The sequence below is a fragment of the Ranitomeya variabilis genome, chromosome 4, assembly GCF_051348905.1.
Source record: "Ranitomeya variabilis isolate aRanVar5 chromosome 4, aRanVar5.hap1, whole genome shotgun sequence".
NCBI lineage: Eukaryota > Metazoa > Chordata > Amphibia > Anura > Dendrobatidae > Ranitomeya > Ranitomeya variabilis.
This window is the reverse complement of record NC_135235.1, coordinates 614,786,537-614,812,401: the sequence shown is the minus strand read 5'-3', so window position 1 is coordinate 614,812,401 and position 25,865 is coordinate 614,786,537. Positions and strand designations below refer to the sequence as shown.

At 43.3% G+C, this 25,865-nt stretch overlaps 1 protein-coding gene across 6 annotated transcripts in view; it reads right to left on the bottom strand.

Annotated features, from left to right (window-relative positions):
• Positions 1–25,865, bottom strand: part of LOC143766062 (uncharacterized) — a 125,376-nt gene that overhangs the window by 22,517 nt on the left and 76,994 nt on the right. For 5 of the 6 annotated variants that reach the window (XR_013213512.1, XR_013213511.1, XR_013213510.1 and 2 more), the window contains one exon: positions 8,196–8,282. Coding sequence is in view for 2 of the 6 variants with exons in the window: in XM_077253437.1 (XP_077109552.1) it covers positions 8,196–8,282 (87 nt within the window). In the remaining 4 variants the exon portion in view is untranslated. Of the gene's footprint in view, positions 1–8,195; positions 8,283–9,424; positions 9,896–25,865 lie in introns of those variants that run through there. The other variant, XR_013213513.1, reaches the window with a different exon arrangement.

Below are 25,865 nucleotides of genomic sequence, written 5' to 3'. Positions count from 1 at the left end.
CTCGCTATTCTATCCGACGTACCAAAAAAAGTGTACCTAAACTTTGATGATTTTTGATATTCTACCAGCTTTCAGAAAAGGAACCAGAGTCTCCATTTGAACATCCTAATAGTTCCCTGAAAATCTTCATTGTTGGCTTGTAGGTTCACTGGACAGAAGACTGAAGCAATAGACGAGGAGAATTACAGAAGGAGCAATAGTGACTACAAGTTTTGCATAAAATACTGGAAAGATAACTCAATTAATCTGTCAAGTCAGAGGCTCAAAAAAGGTTAAATTACATCCAGAGAGGAAACCCATCACAGCTTATTTTTTCCCTTCCATGTTTGACTAGTTGTTTACCATGGGAGGGCAGAAGCTGGACTGTGCCAAAGTCAAGGACTAAGCGTCCCTTTGGCAGCACAGTTACATAAAATGCAAGTAAATGAACCAGAAATTGAAACGGGATCTCATCCTCATCCAAGGGTGCTCTCACCGAGGTCACCACTGCTCTCCTTGCTCCAGGACTCGCTGCTCAGTCTCAGCCCAGACAGCAGGAACAGAATAGTCAGTGGTAATGACGGTGGCTCCAATCGGTTTTAGTTTACATGAATAATGCCTAATACTAAAAGGGAAGCCAAGCTAGCTAATCGACTTACAAAATAAAAAAAAAAACGAACTGCTGAGAAGTCTCAAAGGAGATTAGGCAACGTGGCTGTGCCGGAATAATATGCTTATTTCAGTGTTCAAAAATAAATATATTTGTGTGTACCTAGTAAGCGATCTACACCCTGTAGTGTCCAACACTGCAGGCCCCCCCAAGAGGCTAATCGGACAGTCCTTATTTGTTAGGGTCCCCTGATGATAAATAAACACAGCTGAGACCTCCAGCGATCAACTGGAATCGGCATGAGAGCCCACAGCTGTGTAATTCTTCTGCAGCGCCTTCAGAGGGAGAATGAAGTATTACACAATTCCTTTTGACCATAGCGTTCATGAAATGTGTGAACATGCCAGATCCTTCAGGGAAAAAAAAACTTCATGGTTTATAGATGGTGGGGTGCTAAATGGGGGAAATCCTGTCTTTAAAAATGGACACTAGACAACAAAATAATGGGACATAGCAAAGGGAGAGTTGAGTTTTCCTATTGCCCATGAATGTGGGGAGAGGGGGTTGAGTTGTATAGAAAAATTGTCCATTGTGGTTGTATTCTAGGGTGTAAGTAGAATATATAGGGCCCCTTAGCAAAATGCTATGAAACCAATAAATAAAGGTATATGTGATAGCGCCATGTATCACAGAGTTCACATAAAATTTCTAGAAAGCAGAAACCATTACAAAATATTGTACCGGAGTATGCTCCCTTAACCCCTGTAACCCACAGCAGCTACTATGACTAGTACAGTTATAAATACTAATAATACAATAGTTGGTCCAATTTGATTCGCAGGACTTGGTGCATCGGCCACGTCATTAATCTGTCGTCTCAGCGTGGGAGCCCTGAGAACCTGATGGCATCCGTGTCTTCTGTTTTGAGAATCCTGCAACAATGATATCATGCAAGGCCAGCTAATCAATAAAGAAGCCGTGGATGCTGGGAAGAAATAGGCATTTCTTAGGTTTTTCCATCAAGCGGCCATATTACAGATTTGCCGATGGACTGCGTCCAACTCAAATAGTCTTTCTTGTTGATGTCTAGGTAGCAGTAGTGTTCGCACTCCCATGTATCATTTCTCTGAAGTTTTCTGATTTTATTATTCTTTTTGTCCGTTAAGTGTGCTCTCCTTAGGGGGTTTCCAGGACTACAAAATTTGAAAGGTTAGGCCATCAATATCAGATAGGAAGGGGCCTATTTCTCAGCAACACCTTAGACAAGGCAAAGTTCTGTAGTTTTGGTAGTGGCTTTACCTTGAGTTTACAACTTGAAGCAGTCCAGTCGCATTCTTTTGAATATGGCTGAGCTGCCTGAATGCCAGGCACAACCGCTACTAAAATAGGGATACAGCATTTATTAAGCACCACTGTCCTGTCCCTTTAGCCAGATGACCAGTATGGGCACCCCGTATTGGGTTCTCTAGGATCAGGTATGATGATCTAGGTCACTGTCCCCAAACTGCAATTCTCAAGAGCCAGGAACAGATCATTTGTACAGGATTTCACAAGTTATGGAATTATCACCTCAGCAATAATAAGAAAATCTGGAAAACCATCTGTTGGTGCCACATGAGGACTGAAGATGGGACACACTGGTCTAAAAGGACAGAACATCAATTTAATAACCCACTTAAAAAGTAAATAAACTTTTGGTTATTTTTGTATATGTTTTAGGGCCTTTAGTAAATCCGGTGGTGCACACTATGGAGAAACGGTGGTGCACACTATGAAGAAATGGTGGTGCGCACTACGGAGAAATGGTGGTGCACACTACAGAGAAACGGTGGTGCACACTACAGAGAAACGGTGGTGCACACTACAGAGAAACGGTGGTGCACACTACAGAGAAACGGTGGTGCACACTATGGAGAAACGGTGGTGCACACTATGGAGAAATGGTGGTGCGCACTACGGAGAAACGGTGGTGCACACTATGAAGAAATGGTGGTGCCCACTACAGAGAAACGATGGTGCACACTACGGAGAAACGATGGTGCACACTACGGAGAAACGGTAGTGCACATTACGGAGAAACGGTGGTGCACACTACAGAGAAACGGTGGTGCACATTACGGAGAAACGGTGGTGCACACTACAGAGAAACGATGGTGCACACTACAGAGAAACGGTGGTGCACACTACAGAGAAACGATGGTGCACACTACGGAGAAATGGTGGTGCACATTACGGAGAAACGGTGGTGCACACTATGGAGAAACGGTGGTGCACACTATGAAGAAATGGTGGTCCGCACTACAGAGAAACGGTGGTGCACACTATGAAGAAATGATGGTGCACACTACAGAGAAACGGTGGTGCACACTACAGAGAAACGGTGGTGCACACTATGGAGAAACGGTGGTGCACACTATGGAGAAATGGTGGTGCGCACTACGGAGAAACGGTGGTGCACACTATGAAGAAATGGTGGTGCGCACTACAGAGAAACGATGGTGCACACTACGGAGAAACGGTGGTGCACACTATGGAGAAATGGTGGTGCACACTATGAACAAATGGTGGTGCGCACTACGGAGAAACGGTGGAGCACACTACTAAGAAACGGTGGTGCACATTACGGAGAAACAGTGGTGCACACTATGGAGAAACGGTGGTGCACACTATGAAGAAATGGTGGTGCGCACTACAGAGAAACGGTGGTGCACACTATGAAGAAATGGTGGTGCGCACTACTAAGAAAAGGTGGTGCACACTATGAAGAAATGGTGGTGCGCACTACGGAGAAATGGTGGTGCACACTATGGAGAAATGGTGGTGCACACTATGGAGAAATGGTGGTGCACACTATGGAGAAATGGTGGTGCACACTATGAAGAAATGGTGGTTCGCACTACGGAGAAACGATGGTGCACACTATGAAGAAATGGTGGTACGCACTACGGAGAAACGGTGGTGCACACTACAGAGAAACGGTGGTGCACATTACGGAGAAACGGTGGTGCACACTATGAAGAAATGGTGGTGCGCACTATGAAGAAATGGTGCGCACTACGGAGAAACGGTGGTGCACACTATGAAGAAATGGTGGTGCCCACTACAGAGAAACGGTGGTGCACATTACGGAGAAACGGTGGTGCACACTATGAAGAAATGGTGCGCACTACGGAGAAACGGTTGTGCACACTACAGAGAAACGGTGGTGCACACTATGGAGAAACGGTGGTGCACACTATGAAGAAATGGTGGTGCGCACTACAGAGAAACGATGGTGCACACTACGGAGAAACGGTGGTGCACACTACGGAGAAACGGTGGTGCACACTATGGAGAAATGGTGGTGCACACTATGAAGAAATGGTGGTGCACACTATGAAGAAATTGTGGTGCGCACTACGGAGAAACGGTGGTGCACACTATGAAGAAATGGTTGTGCCCACTACAGAGAAACGGTGGTGCACATTACGGAGAAACGGTGGTGCGCACTATGAAGAAATGGTGCGCACTACGGAGAAACGGTGGTGCACACTACAGAGAAACGGTGGTGCACATTACGGAGAAACGGTGGTGCGCACTATGAAGAAATGGTGCGCACTACGGAGAAACGGTGGTGCACACTATGAAGAAATGGTGGTGCCCACTACAGAGAAACGGTGGTGCACATTACGGAGAAACGGTGGTGCACACTATGAAGAAATGGTGGTGCGCACTATGAAGAAATGGTGCGCACTACGGAGAAACGGTGGTGCACACTACAGAGAAACGGTGGTGCACACTACAGAGAAACGGTGGTGCACACTATGAAGAAATGGTGGTGCACACTACAGAGAAACGATGGTGCACACTACGGAGAAACGGTGGTGCACACTACGGAGAAACGGTGGTGCACACTATGGAGAAATGGTGGTGCACACTATGGAGAAATGGTGGTGCGCACTATGAAGAAATTGTGGTGCGCACTACGGAGAAACAGTGGCGCACACTATGGAGAAACTGTGGTGCACACTATGGAGAAACTGTGGTGCACATGCGCAGTGACATCAGAGATCCGATGATATTGGCTGTGAGGCTGAATGACAGATAGTTATGAACCAATTGGATGTACATACATAGAGAACTGTCATTGGGCAATGTAAGTAGCCAATGATTAGGCAGATGGACAGTGTGCAGAGGTAATTATTTTCTGTCTGTTCTCATTGGCCGGTCAGTAATGTATCCTGCGTCAAGACTCAGTGGTGACACTGTCAGTGTCTGACGCTGAAGAATAGGATTGGCCATTTTTTTCTCCCTAGTAAATACATCGTTAAATAAGAGTATATAGGCACTTGTGTGACTGACTGGCTATGAAAATGATATGAGCACCAATTGATTTATTGCTTTTATTGGATATGCAATAGGGATTATCTTATTGGTTTTCATGGGCCCTATGGCGTCAAAGTGAAGGCTTTAAAAGGTCCATTTCATCACTCAATATAGCCCCAGCCCCCTGAGGAAGCCCATTTAGGCGAAACTTGTTGGGGTGGCTATGTACTTATTTTAGTTAGCACTAGTGAAACCTATGTATATCATAGATTACAAATACTTTGATTATGCAGTATCAACCCATGGACTGCAGCCATGGTATCGATAGGGTAGCAGAGCTTCAGCAATACATTTAGGTAGATCAGCTAAATGTATAGGATCTAAAGATCATACTTTATATAGAAATAACACAGGCTCACTATTGGAATTTTAATCAGACTTTACCTCTTTAATTAAACATAATAAAAGTCATGTTCTAATACATCCCTTAATTAGGGTTTATTTACCTTCTGGGTAATTTGCTAATGTGTGATCTTATAGAAGAGCGGTGCACGTCTTAAAGGTCTTTGCAGCGAAGGTTGGGGTTCTCAGGACCTGGATCATCACTGATTTGCTCATAATTAAAGGCCCTAAAATATATTTTAAAAATATACCCAAAAGTTTACTTACTCTTAATAGAACTATCCAGGTTCAGAGCCAACTTTTTCCCTTCACCGTGCATGATCAGCAGTCCTTGCTATCAGCTATTACTGGAAGAGAGGGGAGCGTCTATATAATGATGACACTTGGTACATCTCTTGGCTCTCACTTATGGATAAAATAGGGTACATGAGAAAGCTGAGTAAAGCTTTCCCTATAAATTAATGGAATATATCTAGAAGTTTAGTGCTTGAGTACAGTAGTCTTGACCTTATGATGTTTGGTTGCTGCTTGTCACCATGGCTGACCTATTTTCTCATGTCTGGTCCCACCTATATCCTACAAACCCTCTGATGGCACTGGTGATGAATACGGCAATAGCGTTGAGTACTACTAGATCCATTCTTCACATTTCTAGCTGTACAACCACCCTTTATCTCACGTTGTCCGGGCTTTTCGGTATGAAACTTGCCTGTCTGGTTCTTCTACCCTTACTTTTTGTGATGGATCTGTCACTGAACCAAGTTTTTTTTTCCCTTCTGACCTTGCTACTGTGCCCAATGTCCCGCCTTCATCTCTGTATTGTGCCTTGATTGAGGGGACGTGTCACTTGACATCACCTTACAGGATCCAACCCAACCTGTAGTGGATCCTATTGTCCCCACACATTTCCCTCCTTGACTACTCGCCTAACCAGTCTGCAATTCTTGATGTACTGATGCATCGGCTTTAAATCCCGGAACTATCGCTGGCAACACTACGTACTCCAAACTACATGAGGGTTATAACAGTGACTTTTAGGCATTAAACAGTGTGACCTCCTGCTCAGCAAGTCAAGGTGGTGACGTAGATTTCATCCTATATATCATATATAGGGGTTGTCCAGTCACATACGATTCTCAAGACAGGTCATCAATATCAGACTGCCAATATTTTAGGATTTTTAGAGTAAATACACTTTTTATTAAATGATTTTATCTAGCATAGAAAGTTATGAAACTTTGCAAATCACTTTATTAGGGTATTTGTCTTCCTTCCCGTAAAAAAATTAAATGTAAGTGGTTCCCAAACGCCTGTTGTTCCCCAGTCTATCTCCCTGTCTTCAGCTGCATTGATATCAGAACGTACTCCCTTGGAGTATAGATGATGGCAGTGATGGGTCAGCTCCAGTCTCCTCCTCTGAGTGTTGTGCTTATCTATTACGACAGCTTATCCCCCAGGGTTAGTGAGACACGGGTGCTGACCCATCACTGCCATCATCTGTACTCCAAATGAGCGCTTTCTGATATTAATACAGCTAAAGGCAGGAAAGCAGACTGAGGAAAAAAACGGGATTTGGAAGCCACTGACATGCTTTTTTTTGTAACTAGATTGAAGAATCACCTAATAAAGTGATTTTCACAGTGTCATAACTTGGTCAAAACTCTAAAAAAATAAGAGTTTAATTACTTTTTAAAATATGTCATCAATTGTGGGGGGGTCAGACACCGTGCAACACCCCCAGTCAGCTGTTTGCAGCTCCAGCTGTAGACAGATGTACACAGTATACAGAACAGCACAGTGTAGTGGCCGTTCTCAGGTACTGCAGCTCAGCTACCATTCACTTCAACAGGATTGCTACACATTGTACAGAGCGGAGCTGTACCGACTCCAGTGTGAGCCAGAAATAGCTGATCAGAAGGGGGTGTCAGACCAATCTGGTATTGATGACCTGTCATTAATATCTAAGTCCTGAACATCCCCTTTAACAATCACACTTGGTCCATACAGGAATGTGCCAATAAATGGGGTCTTTTAAAGCAACATTTTCAGGGTAGTGCTCAAAGACCATGCAGACAAATAAAAAAGGGTTTGTTGGTGCTACCTTCTACCAAACACTTGTGCATTCATCACCCGCACACGTGGGCGAGATCTGTGACTGCTACACAGTGAAGCCCCCAATGGGTGTGCAATATCCTACAGAAGCCCAATCCTCAGTGGAGGTCCAATCTCTCACCCTCGGACCCACCAATAATCTGCCCCCCAAAAATCGATGCATCATTTCAGGCACCGATCTGCCATGGATGTGGTGGGGCTGAGCAGCAGAGCTACCATTCAGTGGGTCCAATCCTTGACTTTTCTGTGTGTAACTCACAGAAATAACGTGATCGGGTTTTTTTCAGCAGCACAAGCAACAATTTCCATAGCATGAGAGCGGAGCGGCGGAAACCACATTCACATGGATAGGGCTCGGATTGTCGCCAGCGAATATCAGTGCAGAGTTTGAGACGAAATCTGCATCAAATCCAACACGCACACGTGCCCAAGCCCTGCTCAGTAAGAATAGAGGTGGCACGTGTCGTGTCGGCTGCCATTTTGGTTGCTTTCCGCACACTCGCTGTGATAATTGAAGACCTGAGTGAGAGGAACATTTGGCCACGAGATGGAAGCGGGCAAAACTTCCATAAACCGAAACAACAACCCTGCACGGAGCGATCCGAGGAGCAGAACAGGCTGTATGTTTCCAGTAATGTCCTCTGAAATAATCCACTTACAATAGGGGAAAGTTTTTTTCTCTCTTTTTTTCCCCCCCTCAATTCGTCTACCAAACGTCAAGCTTACCAAACACTCTTTTTCTTTAGGACAAGGTTTCAAAGGTATCCATTTCATAAGTGGTACTTACATCTGTCAGAGCGGCTCCGTCCGACGCGGCTTAATGACCTCCCATTACGTGGCGTCCATGTGGAGGGAGACGAGGAAACAATGACGGCTGAAATGGAAAGGGATAAACATCAGTTTAATATGTTCCTCTCGTCCTGATCACCTGACCGCGGTATCGGTAGAGATGACTCTCCTTTTAAAGGGGTTGTTCACAGGCCGCTATAATGCGAGAGTAAATAAGGCAATGTAAAACGACCAGCGAGGGAGATTGGGATGCAGCATGGATTAAATAGGTTAATATCACTTATATGTCTTTAATTAGAGGTTTTCCAAAATCGGAAAAACTTTGGTCCCCACCACACTGCAGTTTGATGATAAAAAAAACAACAACAACAAAAAAAAACACGCTTTACTCACCCTCCCCGGGTCCAGAAACGAGTCTCTCCTGCTGTTCCAAATGTCTGCTATTGTCTGCAGAGCTGACATCACTTGGCGCTGCAGCCAATCAGTGAGCTGTGCGGACCATGCTGTCTACAGGCATTGAGATCGGTTATTGGTTGCAGTGATGTTGATGTGACATGAGCGCTGCAGACAATAACAGACATTGCGAGCAGCAGCAGAGGATCAGTGTTGGACCCGGGGAGGGTGAGTAAAGTTCATTTTTGCTTATTTGTTTGTTTTTTAAAACAGTGTATGTCTGAAACTGGAAATGCCCTTTAATGATTAGTTTACACCACATTTCGATATGATTTTCTGCCACGTGTGACCACCATCAGTGGACCTGTGCTGGACGTTCTGCAAGGGAGTCAAAGGAACAGTAAGGGGAGACAATAAAAGTATGTAACAGCGATAGCCGGACACAGGAGTGTTCTTTTTATTTTCCCAATTTAAAAAATCTCATTTTTATTTGTGAAACCACCCCTCTTAAAGCAACATACACAAGACTAGAAGACATCAGGCCCTGCCCAATTCATCATCTGTGTATAAGAAGCCAGCACCTAAATGAATGTAACATCTAATATTATACTAGGCGTTTCCTCAGGTCCACGACCGCACTCAGTCTATATAAATATATGTATGTTATAGTTGTGCCATCTTATCTGGTATTGGAGACTTTCTACCATTATACTCTTGATTCATCATGGTGTAGTCCTTGGAGTAAAAGGAGCAGAACGCGTCACCTCTACGGGGGAGATGATGGACATGAACCCTAGTGGTGTCACCCACATCTACCAGGAGTTTATGACATACCTTGTGAAAGGTCAGAATACCACTTTTTGGAGCAATTCCTAAACGACCCAATTTACCATAAAGTGGGAAACACTGGGATTCTGTGCTTTGAAAATAGAAATGTGTTTTTTCAGTTGGGCCATTGAAACCTATAGGGGGAAAAACAGCACTAAAAATGCACCATTTAACAGCAGCTAAACACACAGTGGGTAGGAGTTTTCATGAGGCACCCACTTTACTTGAATTGTTACCCAAATGCTATTAACCTGTAGTTATAAGGTAAATTGGAAGAAAATAGCGTTTCAATGATGTCCGGCCACCGTACTGAAAGGGCGGCTACTGGGAGAAAATGAGCCTTATTCTGCCTGGGAGCTGCCAGCTACAGTCACCGCTCATCACCACTACACTCTATACTGTGAGCGGCAATTTTATGGAGAGGCACAGGCAATGCTCCATGGGAGAAAATACAAATTAGCTCTCTAATTAGCATACGTTTCTCCCATGGAGCATTGCCTGATAGACTAAATACTCAGCTCATCACTTGGAGTAGAACCAGTCCTTCCCTCTCATTACAAAGCACGTCCCAGAACGTGGTCCTTTACAGGAGAAACGGAAACATGCGGACAAGCCTTTTAATTTTGTCTTCTTTTTGTCTTTGGATGCATAATTGCAGTCCAGTCATCCATGATGATCTCTTACCTTCCCGAGAACTGGGAATTTGTAAACCCAATGTTGTGGTCCTGCCCGGCTCAAATAACGGTGCTTATTGAGACCATTGGTGAAGTAGGAAGGTCTACACCGGCCACACAACCCTTACTACTAATACAGTACTGTCCAAGCAGAACCACGGTCCAACATTACTAGGTGGCACAAAAAAGCACCAGATCCAAGACCATCAAAAATGTAAAGAGCGAAAGCATGAGGTGCAAAGCACCAGAACCAAGACCATCAAGAATGTAAAAAGCAAAAGCTTGAGGTGCCAAGAAGTCAATGGTAATTTATTACAAATTGGGTGGTAGGGTTCATGTTACTATGAACATAGTTGGAGGCCACAGGGTCATCCACTGATCCCTATATGTGGTATAGGACACTCAGCTGCTGGTACGTGTCATTAGGGTTGGATGGAAAACTCCTTAAAGAGAATCTGTCAGTAGGATGAAGCCTCCTAAGCCATCTATTAGGGCACACATATCAAAGGAAGCTAATAAAATGACACCTTGAAAGAAAAAGAAATCCAAAGAAATCCCCCTTTTTCTTAATATGTAAATGAGCTGTTAAGATTATCTCCCTGACAATCTGCCTCCATAAATTATTTTAAATGATAGGGGGTGTTACCAGTGTGAGACATGTAGATCAGGAGAGCAGACTGTCAGTCATTACATGTCTCACACTTGTAACCTCCCCCGTCATTTAAAATATGTATACAGAACAAGGCCTCTTTTTCCTCATACAGCATCAGTCTTGGTCATGCCTGATATTGCAGTATACAAGTAAATGGGAATGAGCTGCAATACTAAACACGGCCCTTAAACTAAGAGCTGTGCTGTTTCAGGGAGAAATCCTCTTTTCTAATCCTAAATACCCTTTTATGTACCACATGCTGCCTTGAGGATTCAATAGGGTGCCATGTTGTATGTGACATTATTCTTGCTCACCACATGTTGGGGCATTAGTTTTAGCACCCCTAAACTGATAAGAACATTTGTTCTCATTTACTTATTTTCAGCTTGTAATGGATCGGCCTTTCTCAGATACAATAGCGCCTGCACGGGATGTGGCAGATCCTTTAATTCTTTTCCTGGAAGGAATGAAAGTGGATTTCTTTCTGAAGTCCCGTCCTGGATGGGTGCGACTTATTTATTCTCCATATCTGCCTAACCTATTCTGTGATATGCAGTCTGGCACCGCTCTTGTCGGATCTATTTGGTCAGTGGTATAGCATGGAATTTGGAAATATTTTTCTGGCTAAATAAACACCTTTATCCAATGTTTTAATCGGCAACTGATTTTTTTTTTTAATGAAAGGAAAGTCACTTCTTAAGAAACTTATGTTGGGAAAGCTGAAAGAGCCTGGGCTTAACTATAAATGCTAAAGGGGGTGACCATGCAGAGAAAAGTCATTTTCATACATAAATCCTATGTTAATACACAGGACGGAGTCCTCTTTTCTGTGTCTCCTCGTACAGAGTGGAGAGTGGTTACACAAGAGCGTCTCTTGCTCTGGAGCACCTCTCCTGTCCTATCCATTGATGTGAATGGACATGGTGTAATACTTCATTTCTCCAGTGGTGAAAAGTGCAGGGAAACTGAGCACATTCTGCCAAATTTTCCAACAGATCACAGCTGATCACTGGTGGTCCTAACAGGGAGACACTCTACAATCCATAAAATGAGCGAATATCTCCGTACCTCCATAATTGTGTACTACGCTGGCTCATATAAACCAGTCCTGGATGGGAAAAGCACTATTGGTACTACTATTGGATGTTTCAGAAGATAAAGACTTTTAGGATAAGGCCACACGGCACAATGTCTTACGACTGTGAAACTAATCATGCGGCCATTGACTGGCCATGGGTTGGTGGAGTTTCAGCCGTGAAGCTACCGTGTGGTCACACTCTTACATGGGCAGATAATCAGCTGAATGAGTATTTATGAAAATTCTCGTTCCCAATCATTGGCCCGTAGCACCATACTACTGATGAGTGAACAAATAAGCAAAACGCTAGATCATATGGTGATTGGATCGATTATGTGGTCCTAAAGTCATCTCTGTCGGTAGCAGCTCTCCCCATGTAAACATTGGTTGTGCTGCTGAAAGTATGCAAACTGTACGGACTCCCTAAGGTTAATACTATCGTTCTTCCAGTTTGCAACGACCGATGTAAAGCGGCTTTAAATGATCGCTGATCACCATGCTTTATCTTCGATAGGGGCAGAAACTACGTTTTAGCTTGTGAACTTAGTCAAGATAGGTGGTGGATGAAACATTTAATTACCCCCACCAATTGCTAGTAATCCTTTTTACAAGGTGGACACCACACGGCACCATGGACACATGGATGGCATTTGGGGAATGCACTTTGGAAGGTTAGTCCTGCTCACTTCCACATTGGGTGGGTGTGGGGCAGGTGAAGTTACATCTACAGATTCCGGCTAGGACACCTCCATGATGCCTGCCTATTGCTCCAACGTCCTGGCTGGTATCCGTGGATGTGACATCACCTGTGTGCTCACCTGTCGATGAGAAAGTAAGAGGAGCAGGACCAAGAGCTAAGTGCTATAGCCACACAAACGGATCCTGAGCATAGAAGGATAGTGATAACTCCACCGATTCACTTTTCCAGTAAATACTAAGTAATGAAGCAGATAGAAAACATGGAGACTTACTGAGCTCCCAGTGTTATACAGAGGCACCTAAAATTGATGCATGGTCCATCACGTGCTGCACTATGGGGGTATTCTCTCTGGAAGGACTTCCATTGGCATGGACCATGTCTTGGAACCCTTTGAGATGTGAAGGAGTCTGGGCAGCAGTTACCAATAGATCCTATCCCGAAAAATGTCCCGTTACTTCATGTAGTTGTTGAGGGGAGAGGGAATTAATACCTCGGAGTCTGGCTCTCATTAGCAGCTCCTCTGATTTACTATTTAACAAATTCCTATTTAATGAACTACCCACTTTCACAATGTGAGACTGCAGCTCTGTGAGCGAAAAACAAGAATCCCCTCTATGGAGACGGGGGAATATTATGTGACACATTGTGGGTTAATTATTCACAAGGAATGAAAATCACACCATGGGGCCATGTAATCAGTCACAGAGACCCCAATGTGTGCAGACTGTAAACATGATGGCAACCAATAAGGTATATAGAAATATAGACCAACCAATAAAGACTGTATACATATACAGGCCGAACAATAAAGACTGTATACACATAATGACCATATAGTATAGTCCGAAATTGGCTCAGGAATAGCATATATAGTAAGTCTCGGTGCCCACAGCCTCATCTGATCTGATAGACTGCTGGTGGTCAAAAAGGTTGTGTTCACCAAGGCTTTTATTTGAAGCGGTCAAAAACCACATGTTTTTTAATCAGGAACCGCTCCTTTTTTTGCCATTTTTGTTTTCCTGAAGTGGTTTTGAAGTGTTCTTTGCAGCCCTTTCATTGGACAGTGCCTAGTCTGGAGAGGTTTTCTTAGGGATCTGCATAAAAAAAAAGTGACACATTTTCTTTATTCCACCCATGTTTTTTCCAAACCTCTTCAGGAGAAAATGAAACATTAAAAACCTAAATGGAACAAAGTAGATTTTTTTTATACAAAGGATATTTTCAAGTAATTTTTGAGGTGGCTTTTGGGAAGGATCTGCTTCAAAAAAAGCTTCTATGAACAAAGGGGGGCGATTTATCAAAGTGTTTTTACTAGAAAACTGGCATAAAACACTTTGAAAAGTCACCAAATTTTTGAACAATGCAAAGTTGCACAACAACTTTGTATCTTTTGAATTTTGGGCAGAGACCTCGGATTCCAGCGATGTGTTACTTACTAGGATGTGTTTTGCTTTTTCAACACATTGAGTGTTTTATCAGCAGGAGATTATTATTACAGGACTAGGTGTCTCGTGCCTCCTGGTCCAGCCACGCCCCAAACACTGATTAGCAGCTTTCTGTCTCTATACATTGTAGAAATCTGCCAATTGGTGGTGTGGGCGGGGTTATACACGGTTCAGCATTCAGAGTTCTGCTAGATCTGCAGAAGAGAAAACTGTGATTCTATCACAACTGCTGCACCCAGTAAACTAAGTGATATATCGCTGGAATCAGGGTCTCTGTCCCTACATCATGCTGCTATCAGATTCCCTTTAAGTGGCTTGGACCTAGTAATAAATTCAGCACATCTTTTCCTGCATGTCTCTGGTGTATGAGAAGCTAGTCTTAATGAATTGGAGGCATACTGTATGCTAATGATTCTGGACCCCATACCACCCACCCTTATGATAAACTCTTATCTGTTTTACCTAATAAAAACTTATGGACTTACTTAGGCTCTGATCAAATGCCCATAAGGTTAGGGCATCCCAGTTGAAGAAGAGTAGATATAGTGGTAAAGAGACGGTGCCAAAGCTGGGGTGCAATGAAGAAATTATTATTTATTTATATAGCAGTATTAATTCCATGGTGCTGTACATGAGAAAGGGATTACATACAGAGTTATAGATATCGTTTACAGTAACCAAATTTACAATGACAGACTGGTACAGAGGGGGGAGGAACCTGTCCTTGTGCCCTTACATTCTACAAAATGCACATTGTGATCTCTCATAAGCAAGCTATACTATGCTATGGTAGTCATGGCCCACCCATCTCATTGCCCACCCATTCCTGACTGCAGGAATATCCCAGCTTTAGTGTTAGCTACGAGGCCCAATAGTTGCTCAGTATGTCGATGTAGGTTATGGGCACTGGTGACTTCCAGATCAAAGGTCTCAATATATTTATTCCCAAGTGGCCAAAACTCTGTTGTTGATATCTTTTAACTTAAGGGTTAATGGGCAGATATTCTCGCCCTTCTAGATTTGCTTCTTGGAAACCTTAGAGCATGTGGGTCTAAAAATGCATTATTTTTAGGTTGTAGAAAAATCTATCAGCTCTTTGACATACAGAATGCACCTGCCATCACTCAAACTTGACAGTGCAAATATATTGTTCCATCGCTTTGCCGAACACTACAGTCCGCTGAGAAAAAGTGTGGATCGCCATTAATAATCATGATCGATGCACCGGCTGACAGAAGACGATGTAGTGCACGCAGCAAAATTCAGGTTTGGTGGAGACTGCTGTCTAAATTTCAGTGCCTGAGTCACAATTATAAAGCAAACAGCCCACGGGTATAAGAAGCAGACATGGGAAAGGAGCGCAGCTTATTTGCTTAAAGATACATTAACACCAAAAATATAAACTGTAAACGTGTTGGAACGGATGTGTTCACATAGCTGGATAACAAAGGAGTGGCAGTGCCTCCGGTAATGCTGCGGCTACGCTGGTGATAAAGCTGGGGTCAACAGCAGGGCTCTCTGGTATGGTCAATAATAAAGAAGGACTCTAATGGCAAAAAGAGGTCAGGAGGACCTCTTTACTGGTGCCTAATCCATGCTATAATCCCAAGCCAAGGCCAAATTCCTTGTAGGACAAATTTGGGACATAACCCTTCCTTCTCTCCGTAGAGTAGTCAGAGCGGAGCCTCCTCCTTTTCATGGACCTCATGATCTACGCCGGATGTGTTGATGGTGCATACTTCGGATTGAAGTCTTGGCACACAGAATCATGATCTGCTGTAGTCTGTCATTGTATGCTTAGAAAATTTGCAGTGTACGTCCATGTCATGACAACTTATGGAGAAGAAAGTTTGGAAGGTTCTTGATTGCAGTGAGCAAAGCGCTCCACCAAATTTTTATTTTCCGTAACCATAACCCCTTTTTTAGTCCATATTTCCACCATAAACCAAAAGAAAAAGAAAAATGGTGCTACGAAATATCTAACAAAACATCATACAAGATTTTGTTAAAAAAAAAAAGGCACCTTGATGAAGCTGAATGAAACGCACGTTGGGGCACAGTTGGCATCTTATACTCTACTACTTGATGTTTATGTTAATCACTAGGGAATGTACTTCAATAGATATGTGGAAATATTAACTGTATACTGTTTATAGCCTTGCGAGGTTTGTTGTTAGCCCTCCATTGAGCTACTCTGTTTTCTCACAAAATCCGTTACATCTGGTAAATTTTATATTTAATAAAGTTGATATATTCGTGAGATATTTTGTAGCACCATTTTTCTTTTTCTTTTGGATTATTGAAGGAACATAGACTAAAAGAAAAGGGGGTATGGTTATGAAAAATAAAAATTTGGTGATGCAATTTGCTCACTGCACTCAAGAACCTTCCAAACTTTCATCCCCATAAGTGATCATACCATGGACATACACAGCAAATGTCTAAGCATACAATGGCAGACTACAGCAGATCATCACACAACCCAAAAAGAGTATTTTAAGACACAAGATCAATCTTATACAGAAAATATTTTATTACACAAATTACAGCAGGTCATCATCCCGTGTGCTGAGACCTCAAGCAGAAATATACACCACCACCACCAACGCAGACCATGAGGTCCATGAAAAGGAGGAGGCTCCTTTCTGATTACTCTACAGAGAGAATGAAGGGTTATCTTGTTATACCTAGGTGCATTTCTCTTATTCAGACAGATACTTTTGGTTATTAGTTATATGAATATTGCTTGGTCCTAATCATGTTCCCGCCATACTAGTTACCCACCCAAAGGATGTGCATTTGGATGCCAGGCTGATATTCTCTATCATCAGACGTAGGCCTGGCAACCAAATGTGCATCCATTGGGTAACTAGTATGGCGGTGATTTGGAGCAACCAATACTCCTATAACCTTCAGGAAAAGCTATTTTCTGGGTTGTTTTGGTCAACTACTGGGAGATTTGGCAACTCTTCCAAGAGTCCAGGGAGATCACCCTTTTTTTTCCTACTAGACATTTTACGAGATATCATACCAAGGATGAAAAGTACTTTTTTGTAAATTAAGCAAACATCCAGAGTGTTCCACATTAGGCCTCCATGACCTTGTACGTGGTGGTCTGGGCCATGTTCCAGACTATGAAATGTAGAGCGGTAGAGAACTTATTACAATGTATGTTCTAGATCATATGATTCTGCCAGGATGGTAGACAAGTGTTAATAAATAGAGTGGTTTGGTTAAATGTCCGCCATAAAGTTGGAGCCCGGTATCGCTCCGTCATGAAGTCGGAGTGCGGTATGGCTATGTTGTGAGACAGAAAGTGTTAAATGTGTTTTGGATTTCTAAAAAAAAAAAAAAGAGAGAAAGCTGGAGGAGGAAGTGATATTAATGAAGCGTTGAATGACAAACAGCGTCCTGGTCTCCCTGTCTCTCCTGTAACCTCAGGTGACAGGTCTGGAATGCTCCTGTGTCATGCTTTTCCACATGTTAACTCATTCAAGGCTAAGCCATGATACATTTCCAACTGTAAATGATTAATAAACCAGAATTCACCAAATTTCCCACCTACTGTGAAAGAGCCAATCTGTAATATGTAGCCTTTAAAAAGGCGTCTTGTCAAAGGCAAGCTGCCTGGGTGACCAGCTGATCGAGCTGGCTCCTGTTCCAGGTACCAAGGCAAAGGACTCATTTAGGCCAGAGAAGCTACAGTCAAGCATATTACCTGTAGATGAGGGGGCCCGCTATGATTTCTGATAAGACCACCCCTCTGACTTCATTTTGTGGTCTAATCAGTGCTGGTTAGTCAGTATAAAATGGACCGACTCCGACTCCTACAATAATAAATTGGGTTCAGGAGTTCAGAGCAGTATGAACTGTATATTTTTTCATAATTTGGGAAAGTTATGAAATGTCCTATAAATGTCAGTTCTATTCCGCATCTAAGGATCTCGGCTTTTAGTTGAAATGAATCTGTTCTGCACTTTATATACATGCTCAGTAGTGAGTCAGGGCTGTGGAGTCGGAGACATGGAGTTGGAATAACTTAGAAGTTGGAGTTGGAGGTTTTGGCTTACTGACTCCACAGTGCTGGTATCTCATATTCAGTCTATATTAGTGGGCAATGATAACACAGACCTAATATCCAACCTATATTCCTAGGAGACACACAGAACTCACATCCAGCCTGTATTACCAGGAGGAGCACTCCCAGGAGAGAAAAATCTGAAACCCGGAAAAGGCTGCAATCCTACATTTAAAGGGATCAGAAAATAAAAGATTGCAGACTGTTACTTCCAATGCAAATAAATGTATAATTCTATTAATTAAATGTACCCACTATAAGTAACAAATCATTCCATGCTCCTCCAATGTCAAGGTGTCCATAGTTTTAAAGATATGAGCAGGTCCCATTAGCCAACCAGAGGAACTTCACCTTTTATAGGAGTCCGGAAAAAACCCCCATAAGATCCAACTTTCTCATTGAACAACCCATGTGGAGCTGACAGGGGAGCAGATGTTATGGTTTTACAAATAACCAATTGGTGGCCTCTAGGTGCAGCCCCCTGACACTGTGTATTACACATTCACTTCAGGCAGTTGTCTTAGACTTGAAACCTTTCAAGATTCCATGTGGAACACTATCTGTCTTGTACAAGGTGGGTGTAATGCTTCAGGTGACACTTAAGCACTATGGGACAGAGTGTGACACAGGGACTCTGGAGTTTTTGCATCTTGGTGCCCTTCTCCACCGTCTCGGACCCTCCACTAGTCAAAACCTGGTGTATGAGTTTTGCCTATTATTCAAATACTCCCTTAAACATAACTTATCACATATTACATTTATGTACATTTGCTATCACAGTGGAATCTTTCCTGGTGAAAAATGTATAAATGAGGTATCTGAATTTTAAGAGAAGGGTGTTGTGCCTTATACACATGCAAACTATGCGTGTAATCCTAGCCATGCATGCTGCAGTACAATGCTCCTTGTTTTTACACAGTGTACTTTTAGTTTCATGGAGAACAATTTGATCACCTTATAGGAACTCTAGCTTTTCTCACAGGTGGTGAATGTACTTATATTCATTCCATCCGTGCTGTAAAGGAAAGTGACTCTACATTGTCTTTCTGGTGGGAGTTAGGATTATGCTCATCAGCAAGCAAAGATGCAGGGTAAAGCACGGAGGAGACACATCGCAGCTTAGAGCTGTCTTTACATGTCTGATAGTTGTCGCCAAACATTTGATGGATGTTTTTTCCTCCTGTCCCCCTTTATTACACATACTCACTTAATCTGACCAATCTATTGGGTATTTTCAGTAAGCATAGGGGGAAAAAACCGCTACCAAACATATCTGGTGGTAGCAGATTTCCTAGGAGGAGTAAAGGACTAAACAGAACTAAAGAATCGGACATATTAAAATCCTTTAGCACCAGAGGATTTGACATATTGAAGCCCAGTAGAATTAAAGGATCAGAATTTTGAAATCCAGTAGAACTAAAGGATCGGTGTTGAAATCCAGTAGAACTAAAGGATCGGAATGTTGAAATCCAGTAGAACTAAAGGATCGGTGTTGAAATCCAGTAAAAGTAATGGAGTGGGCATGTTGAAATCCTGCAAAACTAAAGGATCGGACAAGTTGAAATTCTATAAAACTAGAGGATCAGACATGATAAAATCCAGTAGAACTAAAGGTTCGAACAGGTTGAAATCAAGTAGAACTAAAGGATCGGACAAGTTGAAATCCTGTAAAACTAGAGGGTCCTACATGATGCAATCCAGTAGAAATAAAGGATCAGCCAGGTTAAAATCGAGTAGAACTAAAGGATCGGACAGGTTGAAGCCCAGTAGAACTAAAGGATCGGGCTTGTTGAACTCTAGCAAAACTAAAGGATTGGACATGTTAAAATCCAATAGAAGTAAAAGATCAGACATGTTGAAATCCAGTAAAACTGAAATATTGGACGAGTTGAAATCCAGTAGAACTAATGGATCGGAAATGTTGAAACCAGATGGATGGAGAGTGGAGACACCCCCATAAGGAGGAAGAGTTCTGACTCGGGCAGACTCCAATAGATATTACACTAAGCTGGACTCTCTGTTTATTATTGTACCCTAAAGCAACCACTCGATCTATGCTGAGCAAGAAAACAGCAGGAAAGCATTGCAATCGTGATACTACTGTAATGCAACTGCAAGGCAATTGCACGCAACCTCCACCAGGGGGCACAGGTAAGGGGAAAAAATGTAGCACTCACCGTGTAGCACCACAGTGTAAATCGCGGAGAACCACTAGAAGGCGGCAGAGTAGTCAGACAGGCCGGTCAGCAACAAACAGGAAGACAAAGTACCAGAGGTCACAGCAATGCACGTGGTCAGAGACAAGCCAGAAATCGGAACCAGACGGGAGCGTGCGATCCAAAAAGTGAGACAGTAGACATAGTCGGGGTACGAGCTAAAGCCAGATGGGAAACGTAGTAAGAGACGGAAAGCAGGAGGCAGGGTTCAGAATTCAAGCCGAATCATACACTGTAGGAAACCGCCAAACCCACACAAAGTCAGGGATAGGGAACGGGTCAGGCACAAATATGGGTAGTCAAAGGCACTAGGGTATACGTGTCAGCTGCTCAAGCCAGAGACTGGAACTATCACTGACAAATGCTACCAGAAATGGCACCAATAAATAGCCACCCATGAACCAAAGAGAGGCAGGAAAGGTTATCCCCACCATAACCAGGCCGGGGAAAGAAAAGCAAGAAGTAAACCCCGACCTGGATCATGACAACTACTTTACAGTTGTCTTCTAGCCCCATGCAATGAGCTGGTCTGCGTCATGCTCCTGGGCTTTGGAGTACTCAGAGAGATGGGAGGAAGCTATTCTGCCCTCAATGCAATAATTCAGTGATGTCTTTGCTGTGGATTTGCAAGGATGGATAGCTTAGTGAGGGAACTTGCAAAGGAAAGTTTGAAATACAATCATGTGTTTCCTTTATGTAGCTTTGTAAATTTCTGGTCACAGCTGATACATTCCCAGGTATGTAGTGACCAATAACCATTTCTGCTGCTATTACCCTGCACATACCAGGAGATAATCCTATGACTGGTATAATGGTGTCCTGTGCAGTACCTAGTCCTGTTATAAATGGTTGAACATTAACTTGTAGGGTACCTATGTGTTATAGGTGGCACTAACAATATACATTTTCTTTCCTTCTGGGAGAGAGCTCATTTGCATGTATTTCACACAGAGAAAGCCAATGATATTCCATACTTAGTTGATGTCCTTAAAGGGGTTTTGTGATGTCAGAAACCCCTTCGTCAGTTGCACAGTTTATTTAAACACAAACTGTACCTTACTCACCCACCCCGGGTCCAGCACTGAGTCGCTACCGCAGCTCCCAGTCTCTGTTACTGTCTGCAGCACTGACGTCAGGTTGACAGCACTGTAGCAGTTAAATAAGATGCTGCCTTTGTCTGTACATAGTGAATCAAGTGTATTGGGCCAACTACTGCTCATATAAGTGGGTTGTGGCCCACCAGAGGATTTTCCTTTTCTCCTGTGGGCCAGTCCAAGCCTGAGTACAGGCAATGGAGCAAAGCAAACATGGAACATCAGTTGTCTCAATGCTAAGACACAGGTGTGTTTCCTAATGGGCCTTAAATAGGATAATGGAGACGATATCACTGTGCCATGCCAGGCAACCTGTAAAACCAGTCGCAGAGCACAACAGAGGGCAGCAGAATGAGGTGAAGGAAACACAGGGCTCTGGAGTCGGTAAGCTAAACCTCCAACTCCTCAATTTCCCTGACTCCCGACTCAGACTTTCCAGCACTGCCTCACTACTGAGCATGTACATAAAGTGCAGCACAGATTTATCTCAGCTAAAAGCCGAGATCTCAGAAACAGAACAGACATTTATAGAACATGTCTTAAATTTCCTAAATTCTTATGAAAAAATTTACATCACATACTGCATTATACTACTGTATCCACTTTACTATATATTTTAGGAGTCGAAGTCGGTCCATTTTATACAGTCTCCACAATTTCGACTCCACAACCCTGGGAAACAGAGCCCGTGATACCCAGGACAGGTATGACACCCAATTAATAAATTAAAAGTTATAGCTGTAACCATGTGACCTTCATTATTGGCAAGCAAAGCACCCCAAAACCACAGTGGAGCAAGGTTGTCCAGGCAGGCATATCTTTTATTACTACTCCGTCAGCGAGTATGAAGTCTCCCAATTATTACAGCAAATAGTATGAGTCAAGCTCGTCAGTCTATACCCACCCAATCCACTAGTCTTCATGCCAATTAGACTTTACTGGTCCAACCTTGCTGGGACATGGTCCTGAGAAGTGACTGTCAGATATGTCAGGCAAGTGAACCTAATAGTTGGGCTTACAGGAGAACTAAATGCCATGTAAAGAATAGGAATTACAGAAGAGGGTGAGGAGGGACAAAACCAAGTAGGAAATCTGGGGATTTATAGGTTTAAGTAGGATTTCAGCCACCCCCACAAGCACGGGCTATTAGCCTTAGTAACTTGTGAAGCGTTAACATAATCCACAATTCTTTTCAACTTTCTAAAATCCAGAATTTGAGGGGCTGGAGAGGGTGTTGCTGCTAAAACATAGAAGATAAAGCATAACAATGAATCATATTAATCCCATCGCCAAATTTTGAGGAGGTCGCATCCTGTCATAGCCCGTAGACAACGCATTACATCTCACCTGACAGAGAAGTGGATGCGATACGGTTGTGAGATCCTGACAAAAAGGATATCCCATTATTAAATACCATTTACATACAATGTATCCCGTACATTCAATCCGTTTTGAGGCCCAAACTTTGTTTTGGGTCCAAGGTACAAATGTTACCTCTACAACCAGTATAATTACATCTGTGAACCACCTAAATAGCCACTTGTCTTAATAAGCGTGTACTCATCCGATAGCCAACGCAACTACAAAAATTCTGCAAAATACGTTATTAACAAAAAATGATGTGAAATAACTCCACTAGATGTTCCACTTTATGTGTAACCTACTCTTGTTGTCTACAGACTGTTGACAAGTCTAATCCTTGTTTAGCAACAGAGACGGATTACAGAAAGTGGGTGTGGGTCTGTGTCTCTCCACAGGAAGTGGGGGCAAGCATTGGCCTCTCTACAGGCCATGGGGGCGGATCTTTGTGTCTCTACAGAGAGTGGGGGTGGGTCTGTTTGTCTCTCTACAGGAAGTGGAGACGGGTTTTTGTGTCTACAGGAAGTGGGGGCGGGTCTGTGACTCTACAAGAAGGGGGTGGGTCTGTGCAGGTTTCTACAGGAAGTGGGGGTGGATCTTTGCATCTCTACAGGAAGTGAGGGCAGGTCTCTGCCTACAGGAAGTGAGGGCAGGTCTCTGCCTACAGGAAGTGACGGCAGGTCTCTGCCTACAGGAAGTGAGGGCAGGTCTCTATCTACAGGAAGTGAGGGCAGGTCTCTGGCTACAGGAAGTGAAGGCAGGTCTCTGTCTACAGGAAGTGAGGGCAGGTCTCTGTCTACAGGAAGTGAGGGCCGGTCTCTGTCTACGGGAAGTGAGGGCCGGTCTCTGTCTATGGGAAGTGAGGGCCGGTCTCTGTCTATGGGAAGTGAGGGCCGGTCTCTGTCTATGGGAAGTGAGGGCCGGTCTCTGTCTTTCTTCTCCATTTATCAAATGCATACTCGCTTTTCAGAGAGGTGGGCTTTCATTTCAAGGCAGGGCAGCCATTGGATAACAGCAGATTCAGTACATGCTGGGAGGTGTTGGGAAAAAACTTCCAGCTCCTATAGTACTGGCAGAATATTGATAAAGAGGTATCACCCTCTGGAAAAACAAATGGATGGCAAGTTACACTGCATGAGATTCTGTCTAATTCCTGGACATATGAGACAACATAAACATTTTTCAAAGAACATACATGAATGGGACATATTACACGTAATTGCTTAATTTTTCCAATTGGGTGGTATCATTGACCTCACACAAGGGCAAAAGGATTTTCTGCATCAGAGGCGACATGGGGTGCTACATACTGTATGTATTCAGTGTGAACAGGTAGACCCCTCCCAATACATCACTATTAGCTAGAAGGAAGGTCGATGCAGGACACATCAACCATAAGTGTCAGCCAGCGGTGACAAACTGCAACTCCCACAATCCCTTTTTTAAGGAAATGCTAATCCACACTTCGACCTTGGCATAAGTGGATAGAGATAACATCACTACCATTACATAAGGTCTGTCCGGGTCTCACTATTTGCCAAAGGGATTTCATTAGACAGCAGCACACAAAACACACAAGGCCTGCAGGTCTCCTGGCAGATCTGCCTTCTACCTCTGTTTGTTTCTTGGGTCATCATAGTAACCAGAACTCTCATGTATTTCTAGATTTAGGCTAGAAATGAATATGACTGACACTCCAGAGTGCATCACAGCCAATGGCACAATTCAAGGAATGTCTAACTTCTCATTATACCCTCCTGGCCCAGGGGAGCTTGCATTGCAACTTTCCCCTCTGCAGGTTCACAGATACCAAAGGAGCTACATAGAGTTATATATTAAAATTTTGGCACCATGTAGTCACCACTAGGGGGAGATAGAGAACAGACTGCATACAACGGGGCTGACCCGACTTTAGTCACCACATGCATGCTTAGCCACTGATTTCTAGGCAGCAGAGCAGCAGATGGGACAGTCTACATTTAGTCTGCATGCATTAAAATAATTTTCTGTAATAAAAGGGAAAGAAAAACATGGCCATATTCTTTCAAAAACAGCGCCGTCTTCTTTCAAAAACAGCACAGCCTTCTTCCAAAAACAGCACTGCCTTCTTTGAAAAACAGCGCCCTCTTCTTTGAAAAACAGCACCGTCTTCTTTGAAAAACAGAGCCCAAAAACAGTGCCGTCTACAGATTGTAGCTGGTACTGCAACTTCAATATTACAATGACAATCTGTGGACAGGGGTGGCGCTGCTTATAGAAGTAGCCATTTAAAAAAAAAAAAAAAAAAACTAAAATACCCCTTTAAAACTTAATCACCGCACAATAAAATGTTCTGTTATTTCCAATATATTTTCAATGTGCTTTCAATAGCTTTGCTTTGAAATTAAAGCCAATGAAAGAAAACATTTCATGATTATTTATTTATTATGCTTACTTATACAGTGCCATCATTTTCGGCAGTGCTGTAGAGACCTCATTATCGCTGTCTCTATCAGTATGTCTTCGGGAGGAAATCGGAGGAAACCAGGACTGTGGATGAAGCTAGCCAAACCTCCAACTCCACAGCACTGGTCACTACTGAGCATGTGCATAAAGTGCAGCACAGATTCCTTAGATCAGGAATTGAGCAGACATTTTAGGACATTTCATAACTTTCCCAACTTCAACAATATCAAATCAATAGGGATCGGACACCGATCAGCTGTTATCATCTGCTCCAGCAGCGGACAGAGGTAGAGTGTACAGAACCAGAACAGCACAGCTTCAAACACTGTGTACTGGCCACAGTGTGGCTCCCATTCACTTTAATGGGAGCTGAGCTGCAGTACATGATAATGGCCATTACGAGTGCATATCGCTTTGCTATTTGGCTCTGCTTACGTTTTACAAGCACTTTGCTATACAGCTTGCAAGTGCTGCTGTGAAGCAAGCGGGATCCACCCAACTCCAGTGCCCCTGCACTCAGCTAGTGTTTGATAACGTTCACATTTGCGTTGTTGGGCGCAGCGTCGTCGACTGATACCGTCGCATGCGTCACGCGCCCCTATCTTTAACATGGGGGGCGCATGGACATGCGCCGGTATGCGTTGTCAAGCGTTTTGTGACGCATGTGTCATTTGGGCGCAACAGTCAGGCCGCAGCCGACGCTACA